This window comes from Lynx canadensis, chromosome B3 (genome assembly GCF_007474595.2).
Source record: "Lynx canadensis isolate LIC74 chromosome B3, mLynCan4.pri.v2, whole genome shotgun sequence".
Classification (NCBI taxonomy): Eukaryota; Metazoa; Chordata; class Mammalia; order Carnivora; family Felidae; genus Lynx; species Lynx canadensis.
This window is the reverse complement of record NC_044308.2, coordinates 31,883,033-31,906,889: the sequence shown is the minus strand read 5'-3', so window position 1 is coordinate 31,906,889 and position 23,857 is coordinate 31,883,033. Positions and strand designations below refer to the sequence as shown.

Below are 23,857 nucleotides of genomic sequence, written 5' to 3'. Positions count from 1 at the left end.
CTATGTTGCCTCAAAAGACACAGAACCGAAACTTCGAGTGAGGTGATGCGTGGGAAGCTGACCTCTCCCAGGATTTCACAAGTTCTGCTCACCACAAGGGCATGCCCCCATTCTATAGACTGGGCGGGTAAGGCCCAAGAAGGAAAAAGCTAAAGCTCCAGCCCCTTTGTACTCAGCCCAAGGAACTGAAGTGCACCTGGGGTCCAAAATTCAGCATCTCCCCAAATAGCCCACCAACAAGGAGGGGGTCTCTTAGCACTGACTTCGGAGGAGGGGAGCTCTGGAGGTCCTGGGGAGAGGCTGGAGTGGACAGGAGTCAGGGGCTCAAGCCCAAAGAGACCAGCGATGCTGGGTCCAAAGCAGGGAGAAATGGCCATAGTGGTAGAGACACCCCAGCCTTGCTCCGCCTGCCAGGGCCCCACTTACAGACACACACCCCCAGAGGCTCCTTTCTACTCCCTGCTCCATTCCCTTCCTCAGAGGCAGGTCTGTGGCTTGGCTAGGAGCTCCAGGGACTGAGGGAGCACAGCAGCTGTGGGACAGGCAACATAGCTAAAAGCCGGCGGGCCATAGGGCCCCGCGGAGGAGGCCCCAGCAGGCGGACCAGGCTGCCCGAAACCTCCCAACGCTCCCAGCCTGTTGCTTATTCATTCAGAGTGGGAAAGCGCCAGCCCAGCGGCCAGCCAGTACCGGGCTGGCCATGTAAGGCCCCCAGGCAGTCCTGCCTGTCCGGTGCCCTGCAGAGAGCCTCGTGCAGCCCTGGGCACCGCCCCTGCCCTGCCCTGACCCCTTGGCCTCGAAATGCTGTCATCGGAGGAGCCGTCCCGCTCGGGACAAGGCCAGGATGGACAAAGCTAGAGCTGGGGCAGGCAAGGAGCCGTCCTGTCCTCGAGGCCGTGGGAAGAGAAGCACGTACAGGAGTACACTCCTGAGAGCCTCTCGGTCCACCAGGCCTCTGCAGAGGGGCCACCATGGCTGTAGCCCGAGCATGCTGGCAGCTGGGGGCCCTGGTGTGGGGCGCCTGCCTCTGCGTCCTGGTGCACGGGCAGGAGGCGCGGCAGGGGCAGGGCTCGGACCCGGGGCGCTGGCGGCAGCTGATTCAGTGGGAGAACAACGGGCAGGTGTACAGCCTGCTCAACTCCGGCTCAGAGTACGTGCCGGCCGGGCCCCAGCGCACCGACAGTAGCTCCCGGGTGCTGCTAGCCGGCGCACCCCAGGCCCCGCAGCGGCGCAGCCAAGGAGGCCCCCGGCGTCGGCAAGCCCCGTCGCTGCCCCTGCCAGGGCGCGTCGGCTCGGACACCGTGCGCGGCCAGGCGCGGCACCCGTTCGGCTTCGGCCAGGTGCCCGACAACTGGCGCGAGGTGGCCGTCGGGGACAGCACTGGCATGGCCCGGGTCCGCACCTCCGTCTCCCAGCAACGACACGGGGGCTCCGCCTCCTCGGTCTCGGCCTCGGCCTTCGCCACCACCTACCGCCAGCCGCCCTCCTTCCCTCAGCAGTTCCCCTACCCGCAGGCGCCCTTCGTCAGCCAGTACGAGACCTACGACCCCGCGTCGCGGACCTACGACCAGGGCTACGTGTACTACCGCGGCGGCGGCGGCGGTGGCGCGGGGGCGGCGGCCGTGGCCTCGGCGGGGGTCATCTACCCCTTCCAGCCGCGGGCGCGCTACGAGGAGTACGGCGGAGGCGAGGAGCAGCCCGAGTACCCGCCGCAGGCCTTCTACCCGGCCCCCGAGAGGCCCTACGCGCCGCCCCCGCCGCCGCCGCCGCCGCCGCCCGCCGACGGCCTGGATCGCCGCTACTCGCACAGCCTGTACCACGAGGGCACCGCCGGCTTCGAGCAGCCCTACCCCGACCCGGGCCCCGACGCGCCGCCCGCCGGCGGCGGCGCCTACGCCACCGACCCCCGCCTCGGCTGGTACCCGCCCTACGCCAACGTGCCGCCCGAGGCCTACGTCCCGCCGCGGGCCGTGGAGCCGCAGCCCCCGTTCCGCGTGCTGGAGCCGCCCTACCTGCCGGTGCGCAGCTCCGACGCGCCCCCGCCCGGTGGGGAGCGCGGCGGCGCGCAGCAGGGCCGCCTCAGCGTGGGCAGCGTGTACCGGCCCAACCAGAACGGCCGCGGTGAGTACCGTTCCGCGCCCCGCCGCCCACCCTCCGGGGGCACGATCGGTCACGGTCATGGCCGGCGGAACTGTTCCATGGGCCTCCCCTGAGCTAAGAAAGGAATTCCACAGCCACCGTGCGTCTCACCTCCCAACTTTCCCCGGGTCCTCTCATCGTTAGTGGCAGCATTTGACCAGGGAGGCCTGGGCTCTGACCCTGGCTTGATGGGTAGGGGCTGGAGGCCAGGCTTTGGGAGGAGGCACCTTCCGGACCTGGTTTGGGTCATCTGGGGACAAAGGGAAGGAGCCCTTCTCCCTGGCCCTCCCTCATTTCAATCAGGGCACCCTTGGAGATGCCCCTGGGCCAGCCACACAGGGTGAAGCAGGGAGCATCAACATCAGAAAACTTCGGGGTCAGCAGGGTCCTAGGGGATGCCCCTGGAGGTGTGGCAAGGTCCCAGGCACTAGCATCTGTGAGCTTGGCCTGGTTGAGCAGGAGGTTAGGGAGGAAGCCCTTCCCCTAGGCAAGAGTCCAGACTAGATGACAGGAGTTCCTTCAGAGGGACACAGCCAGGGCCAGACTAGAGAGGTAGTGAGGCATTGGCCTGGGTGCAAAATTTAAGGGGATGTCAAAAAACTCAGTAATCAAGAAAAGTAATATTTTAATGGCATTTTTAGATCAACAATAATGCAAACATTAAAAAAAACCTGTGATGAACAAAATATCCAGCTTTTAAGTAGAGTTAGTGGTGCCATGCCAAGCCCTATTGGAGCCTGAGGCAAACTGAAAGCTCAGAAATACTGATCCTGTCTTTATTTAAACTTTTGATGTTTTGTTCATCACAGATGTTTTGGCACTAGCTTTGGTTTTTAAAAGTATTGCCTCAAATACTACTCATCTTGGTTCCTGAGTGTTTTGGCGCCCAGGCCAGTGTCTCACTCGTTTCGCTCAGCTCACTCTAGTCCTGGGCGTGGGGGAGAGTCCTGGGAGGGAGCTGCCGGCAGGCCTCCCTTTTGGCATCTTTTGGGGGGAGAGGGGACGTGAAGACAGGACCTAGTCCAGGAAAGGCCCAAGCCGTCTGTACGTGAGAACACAGCGAAGGGGCAGATTTCCTTCTTCAGATGGACAACCAACTCCACACATGCTCTTAGCAGGCAGGCTGCTGTGGTGAGGGCCCACTTGTGGTCTGGCCAAGGTTAGCTGACTGTTGGCCCATCTTCTGCTGTCCTAGAATTCCCCCTTTCCGCCTCTGTAGCTGCCAGTCCAAAGTCAGCTTTGGTCAAGGTTTTCCATGCAGTCCCCTGTGTGTCCACATCGCAACCCTGGCCTGCCTCCTTGAGGCGGCAGTCGGTGCCCCGATTCTCTGCTCGGCGCTGAGGTCGCTGCTCGGGACTCACCAGGGGAGGGCTGAGCCCTGCAGGGCCCAGGGGCACAGGTACACCGCCCACCCCCCTCCGCCAGCCTTTGCTACTCTGGCTCTGTCAGCACTGGGACTGCTGTCTTGTCTCCAGCCACACTGACCTGGGTGAGAGGCTGCCTCTTGGGGGTGGAGGTAAGGTTTCTGTCTCCCTAGGGGCAGCTGGAGCCCAAGGCTAGGGGTGAGGAAGGTCCACACTGGTAGCGCCCACTCCTTCACATCCCTGGCATAGCACTCAAGTTGGGTGCTGAATCCCACTTTGAGAACCTGCAGGAGCTCAGGACAGGAGCTGGGGGCGGCGGGGGACTTCTGTGATGACGAACATCCTCCTGCCCAGCGTGGCCTCACACACAGCTGGTCCTCACCAGGACCATCCTGCAGCAGGGTGCTTCATTGTTGTGCCTCATTTGCTCCTAGAGCTCCTTGGAGGAGAGGTCATCCCATCTAGAGGAAGCTAAGCTTTCACGGTGGCTCTTCTTAGAATACACAACCTCAGAGTGGGGCTCAGCCAGAAGTGCCCCACTTTCTGGGCAGGGGAGAAAACTGAGACCTCAGATGCCATACAACTGCTGGCAGAGTCAGGCCTGGGACTCCCATCTGTGCTCCAAGCCAGTGTGTTTTCTAGGGCCCCCTCTTTGGCCTGACAGTTCTTAAAGTTCAGAGGCCACCGGCCAGGGCAAGGCCAAGTCTGGACTGGGGGTGCTTGACGCTTATCAGGGCCTCTGGTCTTGCTCTTGAGCCCCACAGTTCATTTGGGGTTAAAGACATTTCCCCCTGAAGGTAGACTACCAGGCTCCCAGTGTGCTGGTATGCATCCAATCCAGGCCGTGCTCTGGGGGAGGCATAGCATAGGGGACACATCAGTGCTATGGTTGGGCAGGCATTAGAGGGATGAGCTAGGGGGGCCCACACAAGGGGCCTCCCCAGTCAGGGGCTAGGGGCTCAGAGAGGACTTCCCGGAGGAGGAGGTACCCATGCATTGCTGCAAGCGATGGCCATCAGCATCCTCCAGGTGCTCCTTCCCCTAGTCATGGAGGGGATGGTGGGAGGGAGTTGGGGGGGAGGAGGGTACAGGCTAGTTTGGGGATCACTGAGAAGCCAAAGAGAGAACAGTACCTTCTCCCCGATCATTGGTTCCCCCTCCCCACCCTGCTAGGCCCAGACCATGGAAAATCCCAGTTAAGAGAAGGCCAAGCCTTGTGCTTGAGATCAGACCCCCAGGCCCGGTGTGGGAGTCCAGGGCAGATTCTCCGGGACTGACCTCATTCCTCCTGGCCACACACCCAGGGGTCTGAGGCTGGGTGCTGGCAGCCTGTGTGTGTGTGGGCGTGGATGTGTCCTCACAACACCAAACACATGTGCGCACCGCCCACGTCCCTCCATGTTTGGGCAGTTTCCAAGCGCCTGTCCAGAGCCCGGTTTATTCCTCTGGCGCCTTCACCCTCTTCCCTCCCACCCAGGGCTGGGGCTGCCCAGGCCTCCTGCAATCCCATTGTCTCTGACTCTGAAACTTGTAACTGAGAAGAAAACCAGGAAACAGAGGCCCAGAGAGGGTCACATACTTCGCCTGGCTCTCGGCAAATCCACGCAGAGGCCTGGAGGGTGACTGGTGGATTCCCAGGCCCAGCTGTGGCCCCTGCCTTTCCCTCCACCATGGCCAGGCCCTCCTCTCCCAGCCCCTTTTCTCTGCTCCTGCCTCCCCATAGCCTCAGCTTTTCTGAGCTGGTGGTCTTTGGGCTAAGCTGACTCCTGGTCCCAGAAAACCACAACTCTTCTCGCAGGGCTCCCCTTTCCAGTCCCGGCCTCATTCCCCGGCCCTGGCAACCCTGTGAAAGCAACATGGAGCCGCCTCCCTGGCCATTCTCCCGGGGCATCGCTGATGGCTGTGCCAGCCTTGCCTGGCGCCGTCCTCCGTCCCTGTCCTTGCATGGCCAATCAGAGCCCAGGAGGAAGCTGGGGCTGCTCTCAGCCTGTTCCTGGCCAGTCCCTCTACATGTGGGGCGGATAAATCCTTGCAGTGTTGACCATATTATTCTCCCGCTCGAGAGAGTTTTATAACTCCCGAAGGCCTTCAGAATAAAACTTAAATGCCTCAGCCTATTGCTCTAGAACCAGAGGCATCCCTTTCCTTTTCTCCTCCCTGTCTCACATCCCCACAGTCCCATGGGAACTGGGCTGCTCCTCAACCTGGATGTTTCACCTCTCTGCACACCCAGGGATGTTCCTAGGGTACTCCCCTCTCCATCTAGCGTCCTGCACTCAGGAAGCCAGACGGGGCCCCTTAGTCCCTGAGAGCAGCCCCAATGCCTGGCCCAGCCCCTACCCCCTCCCACGCCCCCCAGGCCACCTCCCGATCTCCAGGTCACCTCCCTACTTCCACAGGGCTTGGAGTAAATGCAGGGAAGGACAGAAGCAGACCTCTACCCAGAAAGTGTCCAGAGTTCAGGCCCCAAGGCAGGGAAGATAGTAACAACCCAGCCATTTGCTGAAGGGTACCCGCTGAGCTGGGTGGCTTAAATGTGCAATTTCATTCATTCTCACAGCCTCCTGGAAAGGTAGAGGTTATGCTCCTCTGGCACAGATGAGAAAACTGAGACCTAGGGAGGTCTCACAGCTGTGCCGCTGAGCCAGAATTCAAACCGAGCCCATCATCTCTGCCTTGCACGGAGATGACCCCAGGAGGACCCACACTCCACCTACGAGCGGGGGGTGGGGGTGGGGTGGGGGGCAGGGAGAGAGCCTGGGCCTCCTCCACCAGCTCTCTGGGCCTCAGTTCCTCCAACTGCAACCCGGGGACAGAGAATGGCACTAGCGTTTGTGGGCACTTAAACATCACCCTTCGTCATTCCCGCAGCAGCCCCACCAGCCAGCTACTGCTCTTTGCCCCGTCTCATAGATAAGGTGACAGGCTCATTTGCTAATTATCACACGACCTCTTAGTAGTGAAACCAGGATGGCGGTCCCATCCTGGGTTCTTAACGGCCATACGTAATTTTTTAAAATGTTATGTATTCTTGCTTATCCCGCACTCCTCATTTATCCACTCATTCATTTGGTACTTCAACAGAGATTTGACTGTCTGCTGTGTTCCAGGCACTGTGGTGACAGGGTGAGATGGGACAGTAGATCTGCAAGGCCCTGGACGCAAAGAGTCCCTTCTCGGCGTGGTGTCCACAAAGCCTTGCAATTCTCAGTGCAGATTCCAGGGCATTTATTTCACAAGCACTTCTGTCATGCTCACTAAGTGTCTTATACTCTTCCTGGAGCTTCAGGATTAGAGGCGCTGAATCCTCAGGACAACCCTGGGTATCATTCATCCCCATTTTGTAGATGAGTAAACTGAGGCCCTCAAAGGTTAAGTGACTTGTCCAAGGTCACATCACTGGTGACCGGTAGAGCCGGAATCACGGCTCAGCCTCCCTTCTTCCTTCCCTGAGGTTGCTTTGGGTGCTCCTTCAGGAAGAAATGGAGCCTTCAGGCCGAGGAAGCTGTTGTAAAGGCTCAGGCGAGCTGTGGCAACAGAGGGGCCTGGGTCCTCTTCCTGCTCCCTGTTTGGCAGTTGAAGGTCACTAGTGTCGGAACAAACAAGTTGTGTCCCAGGCAGCCTCGGCTCAGGCAGACTTCCTGTCTCCTCTGTTATCATCCAGTCGTAAGGCCACATCCTTTCTCCCCTGCTCTCAAACCCTCCATCCCTGCAAAAAGAGACAGTTCCTATTCTAAATAATAATAATAGCCGCTGATATTTCTTGAGCGCTGACTATGCCCCAGATACTATGCTAAGCATTTTGTTTCCTTTTTTTTTTTTTTTTTTTTTCTTTTTCATTTAATGCCCCCAGCAACCCTGTGAGGTAGAGAGTATTATCACCGCCATGGTGCAGACCAAGACTAGGCTAGAGAAGTTCACAGTCCCTCATCCAAGGACCCCAGCCGACTCTCTGGGAAGGGTACGGCTCCTTGTCCATTGTTTCTCTCAGGTCTACACCTCCTGGAAAGCCAAAATTTGGACGTCTGCCTCAAGTTCGCAGGCCCCACACAGCCTTCGAGCAGGGTGGGGCGTCATCAGAGCCTTACGGGCACCAGGCTGCGGCCACACTCGACCTGGGAGTTCTGGCCTCTTGTCCCCCCTCCTCCTTCTCCCCTAACCCCGGGGAGCCCCCATCTCAGTGTCCTCTCATCTCTGAAGGGGCCCCCCCACCCCCGCCAGCAGCCCCGGCCTGAGTCCACCCCACTCGTGTCCAAGCCGGGAACACATGGGAAACTCCCCAGGGCAGTGTTGGAATGGCAGGAGAGGAAGGGAGGGAGGAGGCGGGTGGGCCGCCCAGGCAGCCCACACCTGCTTCCAATTCCCGTGCCGGGCATTCCTGCGGAGCGGCAGTCGGCTCAGAGGCCGGAAGGAAAGGCTGGGTCTTGTCGCCTCCCCTGCTCTGACCTAACAGCCTCCTCGCCGCAGGCAGCCGGACCCAGAGGGCCTTTTTGTACGGATTCGGGATCACAGGGCTAGGGTTGGGTCCGGGTCCTCTCCCCCTTGCTGACGGGCACTCCGGAACTGGGCATTTTAGTGCCACCTAGAAATGAGGTGTCGGAACGCCAGAGCAGGAAGGGACTCGGGTGGGGAAGGCTTTGCCATCAGAGCCTCAGGAGACAACCCACCCTTCCTCCTGCTTGTAGACCAACTGGAACCATGAGTTTTCCAACCCCAAAGCTGATCTTTTGTCAAAAGAAAGGACTTTTGGAGTCAGTCCCAGCCTTTGCTTGGTAATGAAGTCTGCTGGTGCAGGCAGATGCTGCCAGACCCTGCAGGTACTGAGGCATGTGCTCGCCAGGGCACACAGGTGCCAGGCCCCGAGCTGGGTACAGAGAAGTCAGGGGTGCGTCAGACCCAGCCCTGTCCCCTCCGAGATCTCGGCCCAGCAGCCAGAAACCAGGCTACGGGGTGCAGGGGCCCAAGCCCACCGCTAGCTCACCCATGTCTGCAGCCCCCACCTGCCGTGCACCCACCCCCGGACCCACAGCTGGGTGGCAGGTTTCTCATGAGGAAACTCATCCATTCGAGAAATATTTATGGGTTGTCTTACTGCATGCTGGGCACGGTCTAGAGCCGGGTCTTCATTAGTGAAATGAAAGAGACAAAACCATTGCCTTTGTGGACATTATATTTTCATGCATGAACATAATAAATAGGTAAAGAATAGAATGTGGTGAGCACTGATAAGATCTGGAGGGGGAGGGGGGATGAGCAGGTTGCTGGTTAAGGTCGGCCTCAGGAAGGTGACTTTGGAGCAGAGACTTGAAAGAGGCGAATGAATGAAACACGCAGCAATCAGGAAGAGCGTTCCAGTAGAAGAAACAGCCAGTACAAAGGCCCTGAGGCAGGAATTCCTGGGGTGGGGGTAGGGGGGTTCAAGTGTGTTCCCGGTTTGCTCACAGCAGAGTAGCCCAGGAGTTAGGGGCGTGATAGGAGGCAGGTCAGAGAGGTAGCAGGACCCTGGAAGACACTGTGAGGACTTGGGCTTTTACTCTCTATCCGCTGGAGAGCTACTGCAGGCTTTGAGCTGATCAGTGACATTTAAACAAGGTCTCTGACCACTAGGCGGGGATGGGCAGTGGGGAGGCCGGCAAGAGGCTGACAGGAGGCTGGTATAGAGATCCGAGGCGGAGGTGACAGCGGCAGGCAGGGCGGGAACGATGGGGGGGGGGCGGGGAGTCAGATTCGGGATCTATTTTGGAGAGGGAGCTGATGGGGTTTCCTGATGGGCCGGATGTGGGGTGTAAGAGAAAGACAGGGGCCAGGCGTAAGACAAAGGCATGTAGCCTGCACAGCAAGGTCGCAGCTGCCATACGCTGAGATGCGAAGGCGGTGGCTGAGCAGGTTTTGTAAGAACGACGAAAGTTCAAGTCCCTGTGAAGGGTCTGAGGGGCAGGGAGGGGCCCAGGGGACAGAAGCACCCACAAAGACTTCTGGAGGTAGGGGCAGGGGGCACCCCGCCGACCTGCAGGGGAAGGGAGCGCAGCAGGGGCGGAGGCTGTGTTCACATGGAGTAGAGTGTGAGGGGGTGAGGCGTGCAGGGAGGCAGCAGAGGGAAAGGCGGCTGACCTCCCCAAAGGTGAATGTCCGCCTCCTGCCAGCTCAGCCCCAGCCCGTTCCCATTGTCACGCATCTGAACGCACAGCCCCAGATCCCCTCCTCGGAGTTGGGCCCTGCGGCAGGGAGGAGTGAGGACTGTCTTCTCCTAGTCGAGTGGGGGGCAGCAGACGTGAGCTGGCAGAGCGGTGGTCAGGACTGACAAGGTAGGCTTTGGGGCCTGAGGACTGTGTGCCCCTGCAAGGCTCTGGGTGCGTGTATAAGCCCGGAATTCCAAGACGAGACACCGTGGTGTCAGAGGCCAGGGGCAGAGGAGGTCAGGTTTGCTAGCGAGTTGCCTCCTGACCCTGCGGGCTATGAGATCTGAAAGGCCGGGTGAAGGCCACACCACAAAGGCCTCAGCTGCCACCCTGAGAAGTCTGGGCTTGATTCTGTAGGCAGTGGGGACCCACTGCAGGCTCTGGGCCTGGCTTTATGGCTCTCATGGCTCCTTCTCCCGGGCCGGGATCGCCCCTTCATGGTAGGATGTGGCGAACCCCACAGCCACCTCGCCGACCTGCTCGCCACACAGGGGTGGCACCACCGGACCAACCCTGACAATTTAATGTCCTGATTGTCAGATGATGATTTCACAGGGCTGGGAGCTGCCCGCCTCCACCCCGGAGGGCCTGTCAGCTCATCTCTGTGTGAGCTTGCTGCTTTCCCTACCTAAGGGCTCCTCTGGAGTCTGGCTGCTGAGCCAAAACATCCTGCTGCACACATATTTCACAACCCACTGACCGGTTCCTGCTGGACATTGTTTATCCTCCAGCCCCAGGCTCAAGAGATTAGGGCTATTTTGCATTCCACTTTCCTTCATCTGCTTCTTGTGAGCGGGAGGCCTGGGGAGGAAAGAGTTCAAAGGAGCTGAGGTTTATGGAACCCACAGAAAGGGGCAAGCCAAGAGGGAAACAGGTGAGGTGTGGGCAAGGGACAGGAATGTAACCACAGGCCCTCTGCACTGGGCAGCCTCCAGGAACCGCTGAGCAGGAGGGAACAGATTTCTCATGAAGCAGGAAGGATTTAGGTCAGACAGTGGGAGAATTTCCTGGCTGCTGAAGTATCGTCTGTAGAGGTTGTGAGAGGTCTTGGGCTCTTGCCCGAGGCTGGGGAATAGACCAAAGAGCTCCTGAAAAGTCTTTTAATCTCCAAGTGTTTTGGGAGCCATCAAACTGCTCATGGGCAGGTTAGGCTAGTGTGTCCATGGTCCAGATGGGGAAACTGAGCCTAAGGAAAGGGAAGGGACTGTACAATGGGGGATGGATGGGACGGCAAACTTGCCTTCGATGTCTTTCCAGAGAAGGTCCCAGCCAAGTCCTGCCAGGGAAGAGGGAGACAGGCCTCAGCTTCCCCCAGGCTGGCACGTAGGTCAGCGTGGGGTGGGGAGCGTGGCCGACTGTCCAGAGCACCTTGTGAAGGGGCCCTGGATGCCCACTCAGAAGAAGCTCCAGGGACGGAGCAGGAATGCAGAAGATCCTTATCCTCGGTTCTGTGTCTTCCCTGCCGTGGAGGGTCTGACGGGGTCCCCTCCAAGGCTGCCTGCAGCATGGCCTTGGGACCTGATTCACCTATGCCCAGCCCCTCCCCGGCCGAGCAGCAGCCCGGCTTCAGCTACCCCAAGGGCCTTTACTGCCCTCTGACTCAGTGTCCCTCTAACCCTGGCCCAGACCCTGGTGCAGCCTGAATCCCTATGTGCCCAACCCCCACAGTCAGCACATTGCTTCTGGGGAAGGGTGCCCAGGACTGGCCCAGAGCTCCAAAAGGCCTTGAGTAGGATGGAGAATGATCAGAGCTGGATAAATGGAGGCAATGAGGCCTGGAGAGGACCCTCGGGTCACGCAGAAAGTCTGTGACAGAATAGGGTAAGAGGCCAAGCTCCTGTCTGCCTCCTGGGAGCGGAAGGCAGGATGCTGTTGGTGACCAGGGACTCCTTGGGTAGCCTGGGCAGACTGTACAGCCACGCTTTCCATGGTTGGCCCCATCTTGGGTGTCCAACCCAGAAGACTGGCCATATTGGCCACGGAGGGTGCACACTGTGGAGTCCTATTTAGCAATGACAAATAATGAGCTAGGTAGATCTTAAAAGTTTATACATTGACTGAAAAATCAAGAAACAGGATGAGACTGTGAAACAATATCATTTATGTACTTTAAGGATACATACCCACCCCCAACACGGTGCAGATTTTATACAGAGACACAGATGTTCAGGGACATATCTGAAGGTCAGGGGTGATGATGAAGGTTAAAAAGAAATGTTATTCTGGGGCACCTGAGTGGCTCAGTCAGTTAAGCATCCAACTTCAGCTCAGGTCATGATCTCACAGCTTATGAGTTTGAGCCCCACCTGGGGCCCTGTGCTGACAGCTCTGAGGCTGGAGCCTGCTTCAGATTGTGTCTCCCTCTCTACTCCTCCCCCACTTGTGCTCTGTCTCTCTCTCTCTCAAAATAAATAACACTAAAAAATGTTATTCCAAAAGGGGGAGCCTTGTGTAACCAGCGATAATGGTTTGTTTGCTCCGAAATGAGAATTATGCTTAATTCAGTCTCTGCATTTAAAGAAATGGGGGTGTCTGGGAGAAGTTCCCACTGGAACCCACTCTATAGAATCTCCAGTGCTGGGTCCAAGGGTTGCATGATTCCATATATTCTGGATAAAAGGTTCCAGGCCCTCCTCAAAATTGTATCTCCACGACTGAGGGTTCTCCTGCCTTCCAAGTAAGCCTTACCCTCTCTCTAGAGACTTCCTTTTAAAACGCACACTTTTGGGGATGGGGGATAAGCACATGGTCCAGTTATAACTGTCTTTCACTCCACATTGGCCACCCTGCCTGGAGGGCCTGGTTGTACCCCATAAGCCAGAAAGGGCAGACCAGTCCCCTATTCCTGCACCCGCGAGCCCCCGCTTAAGCCTTCCCTCACCCCCTTGTGACAACACATGGGCTGCCCCCCAAGTCCCGGCCCTTGGGGGCTGAGATCTCAAGCCTACAGGTCTCACTGCTGATGGAATGCCTCCTGGGAGAGCAGGAGGAGAAGGAGGCATTGTTCCTTCCTAGAGAAACATGCCAGCTGAGGGAAGGGCCTGGGGTTCCCAGGGGATCCCCTCCTCTGAAAGGCATAGGGGGACCAAGCCTGAGCTCCCAAGGCTACTTTATTTTCCAGCAGCTTCCCCCAGTGTGACAGAGGTGGAGTATGGCCAGGGGAAGCCAGTTAGGGGAGTCACAGGACCCCTGTGATGATCAGAGATACAGAACAAAGAAGATAAAAATAATAGGAGTGATTCCATTAAGTTCTAGAAAAGGCATAACTGTCTAAGGTGATTGAAAAGCAGATCAATGGTTACTTGGGGTGGTTGGGGGAGGAAAGAACTTACTGGGAAAGGCAGGACAGAACTTTCAGGGATGATGGAAACAATAATTAGCTTGATGGTCGGGTAGTCACGCTGTGTATACCATTTGTCAAAACTTACCAACTGTGTATCTTAAATCTGCATTGACTGTGTAAGATTATACTTCAAAAAAGTTCATTGTATAAAAACAGTGATAAGTAGAGTCCTAGGAGGGGGTGGGGAGCTCCTCCTAGGGCTGCTGCAACTCACTGTGCCACCATGGGCAAATTCATTGCCCTCTCTGAGCCTTGGTTCCCTCCAGCACCTCCATGTGCCCTGGTGCCTTGCAAGGAACAGGGTAAAATATGAAGTGTTAAGCCACTAATCACTAAAGAAACTTGCCTGACAGAGGCCAATGGGACGGGGCAGTTAGTCAGCCCCAAAGCATGGTGGGTTGCCTGCTTAGGGGGTGAGTGGTACCCAGTGCAGAATCTGGAGGGAAGTAGACACAGTAAATACGATGACATCTAATTATAGATCAATACAGATCCAGCGGGGAGACAGGAGAAGTGTGTGAGCCTGGAATGTCACTGCCAGTCAAGGGAGACTTCTTGGAGCAGAAGGCACCCGTGTGAATCTGAGATTCCTCAACAGTAAGAGGAAGATGGTCACCTGTGGCCAGGGCCAGGGCTCAGATTGTGACCAGCAGCTCTGAGCTGTCTGTCCTTAGTCTTCCTCCGGAATCCCCACATGTAGATGCTACAGGTGCCCCTCCCCCCATGGCTTTGAAGTTTACAAAAAAAAAAAAAAACACCTCCACCCACTCAGTTATAACCAACAAGGATTAATGATGTCAAAGCAATTCCCTAAAAATGGTTGTGAGTACAGAGTTTTTAGTCCATAATCTTGAGGTTCCGAGTTGTTGATAGGTGTCAGACCTCAGTGTGTGGCCAAAATTAGGGCTCAGTCTAGGAGCAGGGTCGGGGCTCAGTCACAGTCCAGGAGTGGCACCAGCCCTCGCTGGCCCTGAGTACTTCTGGCCTCTTCCGTAGCTGGCTTTTCTAACTTCCCTGGACTGCACAGCCACTCCATGGAGTGGCCTAGAGAGGAAGGGTCGGGCCAGAAAAGCTTTGAGGAGCCATCTGTGCATTGTTTATTGAAACCGGGCCTGGGGTGGGGGAGGCAGGCCGTCTGGCGCCAAATACTGGATCTCGTGAGGCTTCAGGCCCAGCTAACCCACCCCCACATGTTGCTATGGGAAAGGCACTTTGATGATGGGGAGAGGGACCATTCCCGACTCCCTCACCTCCCCCGCCCCCCCCACCCCACCAGAGGCTTCCGGGGACCAGAGCGCAAGAACCAGCTTGGCACCGAGGTGGGCCCTCGCTTTGAGGGCCCTAGGATCCCTTGGGAAATGACTGCAGGCATTCCTGGAGCTTGAGTAATGGGACCTAGGCTGGCCAAGACGGCCCCCCCTCAGCCAGGAGCCACCTCATCCTCACCCACCCTTGTGCTCCAAGCTTCCTCTCCATTCCGAGTAGGTGAGATCACGCTGGCTGCCTGGACCAGGCTCCCGCATGAGGCCCAGGCCCAGGGTGAGCGGGGCTGGGGTCTGGAGCCCAAGGGAAGTGTGTGTGTGAGGGTCTGCCTCACCTTCGGGACCTGGAACCTGACAAGAGGGTTTTGGCAGCAAGAAGAGGGGCCGGAATCCGGTCTGTGTGACTCAAGTCCCCGTACCTTACTTGTCCCCCAAGAGCAGAGAGCTTGAAAGAAACTAAGCAACCTGTAGGCTCATGTCATTGCTTATCTGCCAGAATCCCCGAAGCCTGAGGGTGAGGGGACAAAGAGCCCCCGGCTCGCAAACCCTGAAGTCAGTGGCCAAGCTGGGATGGAGCTGAAGGCTTGGAGTGCCCCCTGCCCACCTCCTACCCCGCCCTGCCCCCACCACTCCCGCAGGCCCGGCACCAGATCAGATCTTTGCTTCTTTATTCCAGTGCGGAGATGGTCTAGACACCTGAGTTTGGTTTCTGCTAATTCCTAATTACGCTCCCTGGGACCAAGTTGTGCACAGAGGTGGGGGAGGTGCAGGGTGGACAGATCCCTGGCTGTAGCATGTCCCAGGTACAAGTGATCACAGGAGCTGAGCAGACTCCCGACTCCCTGGGTCCTGCAGGGGAGGAAGCCGGGCCCCTCAGGTTGCAGGCCAGAAGCTGCAGACAGGGGAGGGTGCGGTCAGGTCTGGGGGCCGATGGCAGGAAGAAAGGAATCCTGAAGAAGGTCGGGCTGGGCGCCCAGTCCGAGAATCCTGCCCTGTCAGCAGCTGCTCTGGGGATGGTTTTCCCACTAGCCCTTCCCTTCCTGTCCACCCCACTTGTGCAACCAGCACTTACCTGGCCCTGCCCCATGAGCTCTCTGGGACCCACCAGGGCTCTCCTGGTGGTTCAAGAAGAAAGCTGTCTGCAGACGGGGGCTGGGGTCCGGAGGCCTGGGGAACAAGGACAGGGAGGCAGTGTCCGGAAATTGCTTGCTTCAACTTAGTCCTGCCTCCAGGCCCTTGTTCGTGCTGGTCGCCCTGCCAAGAATACCCTTTCCTCTTCTCTAGCTCACCAAACCTTATCCTGCCTCCCAGACCTTGCTCACGTCCCAGCTCTTCCAGGGGGCGCTCAGAGGCTCCCACAGCATGGAGGTCCCCCACCTCTCTGGCCCACACCTGAGCCCAGGGGAAACAGTTCCAGTCACACCCCTGGCTCAGGTTGGGAGGCTTCCTGGAGGAGGCGACAGCCTGTGCAGAGGAAGGAGAACAGCAAAGGGTGCTTGGGGCTGGGGAGGTCTCTGGGCTTTAGCCATGGCCAGCCTGACACCCCTCGATGCCAACTCTTTCCCCCACCTCCATCTACCCTACTCCATCCCCAGGTCTCCCTGACTTGGTCCCGGACCCCAACTACGTGCAAGCATCCACTTATGTCCAGAGAGCCCACCTGTACTCTCTGCGCTGTGCTGCGGAGGAGAAGTGTCTGGCCAGGTAAGGAGGTGACGATGAAGCATGGAATGTCCGGACAGGCTCTGGGACTCACCCTGAGCCTGTGCTCATGCCAGCCAGGCTGCCTACAGTCTGAATGACCCTGGCCAAGCCTCTGAGCCTCTCAGGACCCTGACCTCTTCATCTGTGAGCCTTGCCTGCCCGCAGGGAGTCAGGAAGAGAAGGGAACAAGTGAGCATTTCTGTATAGGTCACTATACAAGGAACTTTACTGGGGCATTTAATCTTCACTCCAGCCCTGAAAGTATGAAGTCGCCCCAGGCGACTGGGGAGCAAAGAGGAACTAAAACTTTTCCGATCTGAGCTGCCTCACGAGAAGGTGCTCCCACAAGGACCCAGGGAAGTCCAATGGGGGAACGAGCCTTCAGGATAGAGGGCAGGAGTACAGAGCCCTCTCCAAGGAGGACAGGTGTGGCTCTCCAGCAGGGGCAGTGGGCGCGGGTGACAAAGGGGCCCCAGTTATGCGTGGCAGTAGAGAGACCGGGAAAGGAGACCAGTTTGCAAGAACCGGAAGGTGAGCACAGCCAACTCTCCATTATTCCTGGGCGTCTCTGCCTCCTGCAGCCCTTGCTTCTGAGTTTATTAATGGCGAATATTCTGTTCAAATACATACGCTTTGGGGACATCTCCCTGTGCTAAAAGAATCTGTTAGAGATTACATTGTCCTGACTCGTTTGTTGACATCTCTCTATGTTGAGAACATCTATTTTTCTTAATTACTTGCTGCCTCCCCCCCCCTTTGGAGTCTTTATTTACTTTCACTTTTCAGTATCTGGGAAGCCCTTTGGAATTTCCACATTTTCCCACTTACGGACTTGCTAGTGCACTGCCACTCAGTAGCTGACCACAAGGCCTTATCTGTCTGTCACGGGATAAGACGCTTACACCAGATTGTAACTTCACCCACCGCTTCCTAGGTCCAGAATGTCTTGCCCTTGATCGTGGGTGACCAAAAGCACGGAAAAACGAGACTGCGGATAAGGAGGTCCACTGTACCGCTCAGCTGGCCTGCCCAGTCAGGTCTGGTCTCCCCTCAGTTGTCCCTGGGAAGGGAGCATAATGATCGTGTTCCTGCTGTCACCAGTCCCTCCAGCAGTGAGCACCTGACAGCCTGCAAGGCAGTCCACTGAAGCTGAGTTTTGAGGAGTTTGAGTCAAAGCTAAATTATCATCCCATCTTCATGAAGCACCCTGTGGGCCCAGACCCGAGCTCCCAGATGGGCTGGGGAAGAGGCAGCCCGGCCCCCTGTCCTGGGCCACTGGAGAGCGGCCCCTCAGCCGCCCCGATGACAGGACCCAGTCACAGAGAGTGGGAGGAGAGCTGGCATGAGTGGCTCACGGTCAGAGGAGGAGAAAATGGTCAGAGGAGGAAAGGCCAGCAAGGGCCGAGGTGGCAGAGGAAGCTGGGCGCGGGGCACAAAGCTAGAAGAGCCAGCGGAACAGAGGCCTGGGATGGTGGGGCTCTCCGGGATCACGGGCGGGCAGTGTGGGCTGCAGGCAGGGCCCAGACCAGGGAGGGGACGGCTCCAAGTCTCACCGCGAGTTTGTGGCCAAGCCGGCCCTAGAACCTAGACCCTGATGGGTTCCCACGGTGTGCCGGGCTGAACAGAAGGGCAGGATTTAACTGAACAGAGGGAAGGAGGATGTTTTGTTCCAACCCAGACACAGACAGATTCCAAGCCTCCCCCAGACAAGGCCAAGGGCCTTACGTCCTGGCAGACAGGAGCCTGCACCGCCTGTTGTGCAGACATCCTCTCAGAGAGAGCTGATCCCCACAACTGGCCACCTCCTGCCTCTGGCTTTAGGACCCAGACCTTAATGAGTGCCAGGGGAGTGCCCCTGAGGCCGGCCTGGACGATTATCAGCAGTACTCTGACGAAGGGGGGGGAGCTCCAGTCAGCCCTTCTGCACGTGTGTCTCTGTCTGCCTCCCTCCCCTCGCTGCTGTCCCTCACGCCTCTCCTCCCCCTCCCTTTCTCTTTTCACAAAGCCCATGTCAGCTGGGAATTGGGGGTCAGCAAGCAAATTGTGAGCAGGCAGACTGCCTCAGACCTGTGCTCCCCAAACAGAAAAGGGCAGATCGTTGTTCCAGAAGCCACACTGTCAGGGAAAGGACCTAGTCACACCGACCTAGCTCAGAGGAGCATGTGGCATCAGGCTGTGCCATAGGCAGTGCTGTTAGAGCTCACAGGCCATCAAGGGTCTTCTTGGTGGGGCAATCAAGGCAGACTTCCTGGAGGAGGGAGCCTGTGTCACGCTTAGGAGGCTGGGTGAGTTCTGGGTCCGACGAACAGCACGGGCAAAAGTATAGATTAGCATGAGTGAAGTGCGTTTTTGAGAAACAGTGTCTGAAGCTGGAACCCAGGATGTGTGGGGGAGCAGCAGGGCAGACAGGAACGGGAAAGTGAAGAGACTCTGACATGGAAGAGCCCGAGCCTGTGTCTTAGTCCTGCACCTGAGACATGGCGTACCTTGGTCAGCAACCGGGGCCCCATCCAGAGGAGGGACCACTTATCAGAATCTCCTGGATGGGGCCATTCTTAAAAAGCCGTCCAGAGATATCGATAGGTCCCCCCGCCCCCAGAGGCTGTCCCCCACCGAGAGTTACCTGCAGATGAGATTGTCATCGCCAGACCAGACGCTGCTTTAGAAAGACTCCGCTGGCAGCTGCCGGCCACAGGGTGGAAGCCGCAAAGGAGGGTACAGCCAAGCCCGTGTGGTCAGGAGAGACGGGGAGAGACCTGAGCCCCAGCCTCAGTACAGGGAGTCAGTTGTGAGGACGGTCAGGGACGGGTCAGCTGGCTCTGGGCGTTGGTGACACGGCACCCAGCCCCACCCTGGTCCCCCACCCTGTCCCTGCAGCACGGCCTACACTCCCGAGGCCACTGACTACGACGTGCGGGTGCTACTCCGCTTCCCCCAGCGAGTGAAGAACCAGGGCGCCGCGGACTTCCTCCCGCACCGGCCACGGCACGCCTGGGAGTGGCACAGCTGTCACCAGTGAGTGGGGCCCTCTTCTCCCCCATGGGTGCCCGGGGAGGGGCAGGGGCTGGTGGGAGGGCCCGGGTGGGGCCCCTCCTCTCCCCCCCCCCCCCCCTGCATATGTGCTCAGGGAGGGGCAGGCGCTCCCGGGAGACATTTGCTGCCATGGATGCACCACTGGGGCAAGAGTTCCTTAGCAAAAGCTAGACTGCAGGAGGGGGACCTAGGAGGATCCGTCTTAGGGGACAGAAATGTCTAGAGTACGGGGAATTGCCCGAGGGAGGCTGGTACAGGTGGGAGCCCAAGAAGGACGCGAGGAATCCTGAGGGGGTGCCCTCCCAGGGGACCTGGCCAGGTGGGGAGGCCCAGAGACACTGCCCTGAGAGACACGGGGAACCAAGGAGCCCCAGGAGCCCAGACTGGTCAGGAGGCGGTGTCACAGGAAGCCCAGGGGTGACTAGGCCCCCTTCTTTCCCTCCTCTTGTCCTCTGCCCCCAGACATTACCACAGCATGGATGAGTTCAGCCACTACGACCTGCTGGATGCAGCCACAGGCAAGAAGGTAGCCGAGGGCCACAAGGCCAGCTTCTGCCTGGAGGACAGCACCTGTGACTTCGGCAACCTCAAGCGCTACGCATGCACCTCTCACACGCAGGTCTGGCCAGGCGAGGGCACCGCGGTGGGGACACGGGAGCATGGGGGTGAAGCCTGCCCAGGGGAGTGGGGCCAGGGGGGACCAGGGAGCAGAGAGCAATTTCCAGCTGGGCCAGGTTGAAGATGAGTCAGCGCCAAGGCTCCACTCAGCTCCGTCAGCGCAAGGGTCTTCTCACGGGTCATCAGGCCACCACAGGGCCCTGTGGGGGCCGCCCACCCCCCTCCCCTGCCTGGGCCCCTCCCTGCATTGCCTCCCAGGTGTGCTGCCCAAGGAGAGAAAGGAACATTGCAGCGAAACGTAGATGGCGTGGTGTTCCATTGCCTGGTCGTCCACCCAAATCCACCTTTCTATCAGTCTGTCCAAACATCCACCGAGTGTCTATCTGTCCTGCCCCTCTGTCTCTTCATCCAGTCCTCCATCCATCTCTCCAGCCATCCCCCTCCTTCAGTCCCTTCCACCTGGCTATTATACCTCCCTGTTGTCTCTCTGGTCCATCCACCCACTGGCTTCAGAAGGGACACACCCTGGGGCACCTGGGTGGTTAGGTCGGTTGAGCGTCTGACTCTTGATTTCAACACATGTCATGATCTCACGGTTCTTGGGTTTGAGCCCCGCACCCGGCTCTGGGACTCTCTCTTTCCCTCTCTCCCTCTCTCTCAAAAATAAAGAAATAAACTTTAAAAAAATTTAAAAAAAGAAGGGACACACCCACTCTGAACAGCTACCCCGGGCCAGAGGAAGGTGGGGCCAGACTGCTGGAAAGGCACAGGGTGGCACCCCAGCCTTGATCCTGTCCCCTCTTCCCAGGGCCTGAGCCCCGGCTGCTATGACACTTACAACGCGGACATCGATTGCCAGTGGATTGACATAACTGATGTGCAGCCCGGGAACTATGTCCTCAAGGTGGGCCTCCTGGTCTGGGCCACTCCCCCTACTATTGCTTGTGCTCAGTGCCCCTGCCTCTGGGATATGCTTTAGCCACTGGGGCACCCCCTCCTCCCCCAGCTGCTGAGGTGGCATCCTGGACATCAACCTGGAGTGGGGGTCTCCTCTTCCCCCTGGAGGCTCTTAGCCTCAGGCCGACAGAGCCTCTCTTTCCATAGAGACACCAAGGCACCTTTGGCCCAGGTGCGGTGATGCTACAGGAGGCAGTGACACTGTCTTCCCTAAGCGACAGAGGATTTGAAGTGCGGTGCACCCCCCTGTCTGCAGACAGGGCAGGCTTTGTGCCATCTGGAAGGGGACCCTGCCATTCTCTGAAGAGACCCTCCACTCCTCACAGTGACCCCTGCAAAGCCCAGGGCTCCTGTGACCAAGAGTCCCTTCTGGCCTGAACCCCTCCTGCAATGAATGCTACTCCAGAGCCACTTCCCTGGGGGTGGGGTGAGAGTGGGTAGAAAAGCATGTTAAGGACACACAGCCCCATGTGGTACATCCATGCAGGCTGTGCTGGGGCCGGGGCATCGAGGTCTCACCTGGGGAAGTCAAAGGTCAGCCTCCTCTGTGAAGGTGCAAAGCAAAGGTGGGGAACCATTCCACCAGGGCCCCTGGACCCGCAGCTCCACACCCCAGAGCAGCAAAGACAGAGCTGTGAGCAGTGACGATGGGCTTGGGAGGTGCTCTAACCTGCATGAACACAGCCTGCCGGGAAAGCTGCATTCAGAACACAGCAACCCGGAAGCCACTGGTTACAGTCCGGTCCCAAGCACCTCCCAGCAGGCTCAGAGGCCCCTCTGCTCAACTCACCCAGGGGCCAGGGTTCTTCTCTTTCCCTTGGTTCATCCACTCACCAGACATGTACGAAGGACCCTCTGAGTTCCAGGCACTAGGGACTGGAACCGCATAAGTAATGCACAATTCCTGCCCTTGGGGAGTGTAAAGGATTTAAAAGTAACATGTTCTTCCATGTTCTGCAAACATTAGTCTGGGTGTAGCCTACCCCAGTGAAGCGCCCCCTCCCCAGTTAATCCGACATTTAGAAAGCTTCCTATGTCCCAGTGGTTCTTCAGACAAAAGGCACGGGTGGGCCATCATCTCACTGAGCGTCAGGTTCTCCAGCTCCAGGGCGGGAGATGCCACCTGGCAGCAGACAACCCTTCCATCGGTCATGTAGACAGGCATGGGTGGTAACAGGGTGCCAGCCTCAGACTCAGGAGACCAGCCTTGGTATCCCTGCCCAGCCCCTGCCCCCCATTCACTGCTGTGTTCCCTGGGGCAGTGACTCAACCTCTCTGACCCTGAGTGCCCAGTGGAGGGCCCACCTGGCCCAGGCTCTGGCTCCGGGGAAGCTTCCCACATTCCTATAAGGGTGATCTGGCGATGTTTTCTTTGACCACGAGCTGTCTCTTCTTTCTCTCTTTCCATGTCTCTCCACCAGTGTGGCTCTCTCTCCGTATCTCTTGGTCTTGAGGGGTCTTCCTCCATCATCCTATATCCTTCTGTCGTCTGTCTCCTCCACGTCTGTCTGTCTGCGTCTCCGGGGCCGGGGCCTTCCCTAATGACCAGGTGAAATGCAGCCCCCTGACCAGGTCCCTTTGCCCTCTGCTCCCCTTCTTCTTCAGGTTCACGTGAACCCGAAGTATATTGTTTTGGAGTCTGACTTCACCAACAATGTGGTGAGATGCAACATTCACTATACAGGTCGCTATGTTTCTACAACAAACTGCAAGATTGTCCAGTAAGTGCACACCCCACCACCCTCCCCTCCCCAGCCCCTTTTCTACCCTTGAGGTCGGGGGCGGGGCGGGGGGGGGGGTGGCCAGGGAGCGGCAGGCAGGGCTGCATGAAATACACAAGATACCTTGTGCTTTGAGTCACCTTCCTAGCCAAACCCATCTGCGGCTGGGCCCAGCCCACAGGCTAAGCAGGAGGAGCCTCGTCCATGCCAGCCCCAGGCTGAGTGCTCGAGGTGGAAGCCGGGCCCTGGCGTGCTGATCTGGGGCCGGATTGTGTGGCTCCAGGTCGGAACCAGCAGGAGGCAGCATAATTGGGTGGAAGTCTGCAGTCCTGCCTCTGAGGCTTCCTCGCTCTGTGACCATTGGGCAGGTCGCCTCACCTCTCCGAACTACTTTTCGCAACTACAAAATACGCCCTTCCCCTGTAGGCTTGTGAGACTGAAAGATTGAAAGGCCTGATGTCTGCGGGTTGGAGAATCCTTCATAACGGTGCTCAGTGAATCGTTGGTGGCCTTATCAAGTGGATTGAGTTAAACAGCCCCGAGTTAGAACTGATACTGGCTGGAATGAGCTTTCATCCACGCCTGGGCCCAGTCGTAGGGGAAGCTGATGCACTCTGGCCCAAGCCTTTGGCGGGGTCCTCAGTTGCCACTTTGCCGAGGGACCCTCTGCTTACAAACTCACAAAGAAACCCCACCCCACCCATGTGAATTTAAAATGATCAGACCACAGCAACTCTTTTCCACTTAAAAACAAACCAACAAAAAGCCCAGGAGTTGCTTTAGTCCATCAGCTGGGTGACAAATGGCAGAGATTCCAAGGCCCAGAGAGTCAGCATATGCTTATCAATGATTCACAGGTATGAAGTTTAGCCTGTGACCAGGCTCAAGGCTCAGTGTGTGACCAGGGGCAGGGCTCAGTGTGTGACCAGGATTAGGGCTCAGTGTGTGACCAGGATTAGGGCTCAGTGTGTGACCAGGATTAGGGCTCAGTGTGTGACCAGGGTCAGGGCTCAGTGTGTGACCAGGATTAGGGCTCAGTGTGTGATCAGAGTCAGGGCCCATTTAGATACAGCCCTTTTGCCCTTGGCTGCTACCATTAAGCTAACTGTTCACACACACCACCCCCACCCCCACCCCCACTACACCACGTATGCTAAAAATGAGAACAGCAGCCTCTAGTTGAATACAGAGATCAGATTCCTCATAAATTGAATTTGATCAAAATTGTCAAGGTCACAGAGTCTGTCTAAAACAACTGACTCCTGCCCCATCCCTGGCAACTTGGCTCTCTCATAGGCCTGGGTTTCTGACCTCCTTCCTCCTCAGGGCCTCTCTTATTCAGCCATTCCCAGTTCAGGGGCCATCTCAGTGGTAGAGGGCCTCTGGGAAGCAATTCTGGGGAAGGAGAAAGAGGAAGGAAGGAAGGAAGGAAGGAAGGAAGGAAGGAAGGAAGGAAGGAAGGAAGGGGCACATAAGAAAAAAGGGGGTCGAGGGATACGCAGGGAAGCAGGGAGCCTGCATCCCTCTCTTGTCCTGC

At 57.8% G+C, this 23,857-nt stretch overlaps 1 protein-coding gene across 1 annotated transcript; it reads left to right on the top strand.

The window, feature by feature from the left end:
• Nucleotides 1-590: 590 nt before the first annotated feature.
• LOXL1 (lysyl oxidase like 1) lies at nt 591-22,324 on the top strand. The gene is made up of 6 exons (XM_030317748.1): nt 591-2,121; nt 15,883-15,991; nt 18,869-19,006; nt 19,487-19,643; nt 20,451-20,546; nt 22,205-22,324. The coding sequence occupies exons 1-6, from the start codon at nt 972-974 to the stop codon at nt 22,322-22,324; spliced, it is 1,770 nt and encodes a 589-aa protein (XP_030173608.1). The 5' UTR covers nt 591-971.
• The last annotated feature ends 1,533 nt before the right edge of the window (nt 22,325-23,857 follow it).

Bases quoted from the DNA above. Each gene is read 5' to 3' on its own strand.
- LOXL1 (XM_030317748.1), top strand. From the start codon at position 972: ATGGCTGTAGCCCGAGCATGCTGGCAGCTGGGGGCCCTGGTGTGGGGC. The intron at 15,992-18,868 runs GTAAGGAGGTGA...CTGTCCCTGCAG, and splicing joins GAGGAGAAGTGTCTGGCCAG to CACGGCCTACACTCCCGAGG. The intron at 19,644-20,450 runs GTCTGGCCAGGC...CCCTCTTCCCAG, and splicing joins CATGCACCTCTCACACGCAG to GGCCTGAGCCCCGGCTGCTA.